This window comes from Austrofundulus limnaeus, unplaced genomic scaffold, assembly GCF_001266775.1.
Source record: "Austrofundulus limnaeus strain Quisiro unplaced genomic scaffold, Austrofundulus_limnaeus-1.0 Scaffold53, whole genome shotgun sequence".
NCBI classification, from domain to species: domain Eukaryota; kingdom Metazoa; phylum Chordata; class Actinopteri; order Cyprinodontiformes; family Rivulidae; genus Austrofundulus; species Austrofundulus limnaeus.
The window spans coordinates 2,135,995-2,138,276 of record NW_013952455.1 but is presented as its reverse complement, the minus strand read 5'-3'; the positions used below and the strand labels follow the sequence as shown (position 1 = coordinate 2,138,276).

At 37.3% G+C, this 2,282-nt stretch overlaps 1 protein-coding gene across 1 annotated transcript in view; it reads right to left on the bottom strand.

Annotated features, from left to right (window-relative positions):
- Positions 1 to 518: 518 nt before the first annotated feature.
- Positions 519 to 2,282, bottom strand: part of LOC106517863 (protein KRI1 homolog) — a gene marked incomplete at its 5' end in the record, with an annotated part of 3,755 nt that continues 1,991 nt past the window's right edge. The window contains 3 exon segments of the mRNA XM_014008900.1: positions 519 to 1,150; positions 1,417 to 1,512; positions 1,591 to 1,655. Coding sequence (XP_013864354.1) covers positions 670 to 1,150; positions 1,417 to 1,512; positions 1,591 to 1,655 — 642 coding nt within the window.

Below are 2,282 nucleotides of genomic sequence, written 5' to 3'. Positions count from 1 at the left end.
CACAGTAAGACTTAAGATAAGCACCCGACTTATTTGTGGATATACTTAATTCCCAACCAATGCTGTAAGGAATAAAACCAATGCTTTTATTTTGTAGTTAAGAACATTAATTCAACCTTTGTGTCTGCTTTAAAGAATGAACACAAGCTCTAATATTTGTAAAATATTAACAAGAATTGTAAATACTCCAATTAAACATGTTTTTAAAATGTTGTTTTGTTAAATGTAACAAAAATAAAAATGTATAAATTTTCCCAGGCATAAATCTGGTTCATATTATTAAAGACATAGCTAATAGTAGCAATGCACATTTACTAACAGCCAGGCTTTACCACTTGAGTTATAGAAGACATGAAATATCAGTATTAATATTCCAGTATGTACAGGAACTTGGTACTTTCAGTATGAAGCAACAATACATCACCAAAGTAGATTAGAGAGAAAATAACTCACCATACATTCAGGTGATGATCAAGTGAAAAGATTAAATGACATACACGTAAGAAAATAAACACAGATGATTTAAAATGATTTATTATTTACTGTACAAATATAGTTTAGACAGAAACATTCGTCACTTCAACGAAAATTGTCAATGAAAAAATGTTCCTGACTGAATAAAATAATGAAACTGCAGTCATTTCTGATGCTGCTGCTCAGTGAAAACTTTTACGCCTCTTTGTTTTTCTGCTTCAGTTTCTCATCTTTGCGTCTCTGCCGGCCCAGCTGTCTGAAGAACAGTCTCTTGGGGTTGAGGCCATAGGCGCTCAGTCTCTGTCTGCTGAACTCCCGCCCGCCTATCCTCACCCTCCTCTGTCCTGGTTTGAGACGACGGCCCAAAGGCTTGAGCTTCTTCTTGGGCCTTTTTGGTTTATCAGTCTTCTTTTGCCCATCAACAGGTTCATCTGTTTCCTTCTCAGCAGTAACGTGGGCTTGATCCTCCAGCTTCTTCTTCTTCTTGGGAATTAGGACCTCCTCTTCCTCTGTGCTGTCCACTGCATCATGAAGAGTTTTGGAGAGCTTCTTCTCTGCAGAGTCCTGATTAGAAAGTGCGTCGACATCCTCTGCTCCTGGGCTCGTCATCTCTGCCTTCTTCAGGCGATCTCTCCCTTTCTTCCCCAGCTTAGTCTTTGGAGTTTCTTCATCCTCCCTGCGAATTAAGACCACATGAATACTTTAACAAACTGAGAAAGCTGAAAGATTTACAGTCATGGAGGAAAGAAAATCTATGCACTTGGAAGTTTAAAGGTTTTGTGTTTCAAGACAATAGAAATGATCTGGGGYCTCAGGTACAAAGACTTGTGTGGATTTCTAACTGAAAGGTCATTTCCAAACAAACAATCCATAAAATCTGTGATGTGAAAAAGTGGATCTCCTCGCCTCATGATTGTTTAATGTGTGCAGAGTGATACTCACTCAGAATACACAGAGTTCAGGATTTTTTTCTTCTTCTTCAAGTTTTGTGCCTTGATCTTATAGTTCTTCAGATCATTCAGCTCCTCCCTCTCAGACCTAAGGAGGAAACAAATCTGTGCTCAAACATCTCAGATAAAGAGGTGCAACACCCCAGCTGTGTGTCTGTGTCTGTACCTGAACATGCAGGTCTTCTTCAGAGAGCACCACTGGTTCAGCTCCTTGTCGTTAGCGTTCAAYATCTGAAGGGGAGGAGAAAAACGACATGTTTAAAAGCTCTTTTGTTGGAAATGGTTTACATCTGCAGCTGAAGTTTGGTCTGCTCAGAGAGAAGATTAAACTGAGGTCATTTYCTGGTCAGAGCTCTCCCTGAGGAGAAGCAATACCAGATCAGTCATTTCCACAACTCATCATTGCAGAAATATTTAAAAAACATTATTAATCTGCAAGCTTTATATTCACTCTGTCTGTCTGGGAAAGTACAACAGATTATTAGTTTGGCCTGTTCGAATTTTCAGACATTATGTCTTAGGTTGGTTTGAGCAAAAATAACACATTTTCAAGGTATGACTGTTTCAAAACAAAAAATAAAAGCACACCATCTAATTAATTTTTATTTTAAAAATTACTAAAATTATTACTGCTAAAATAATATCACATAATGTTACAATTAGGGCATGAAATTAATCGAGTTAACTCTAATTTTAGTGCTGCATGGGCATTGATTAAAAATTTTAATCACGATTAAAATTTACAATCACTTTACTATGGCTGAATATGTAGGTTTGTATGTTGCAATGCACTCAGTGCCAGGTCATGTTTGCAAATGAGAAGTGGTTCTTAAACAGTTTACCTGGATAAATAAAGGT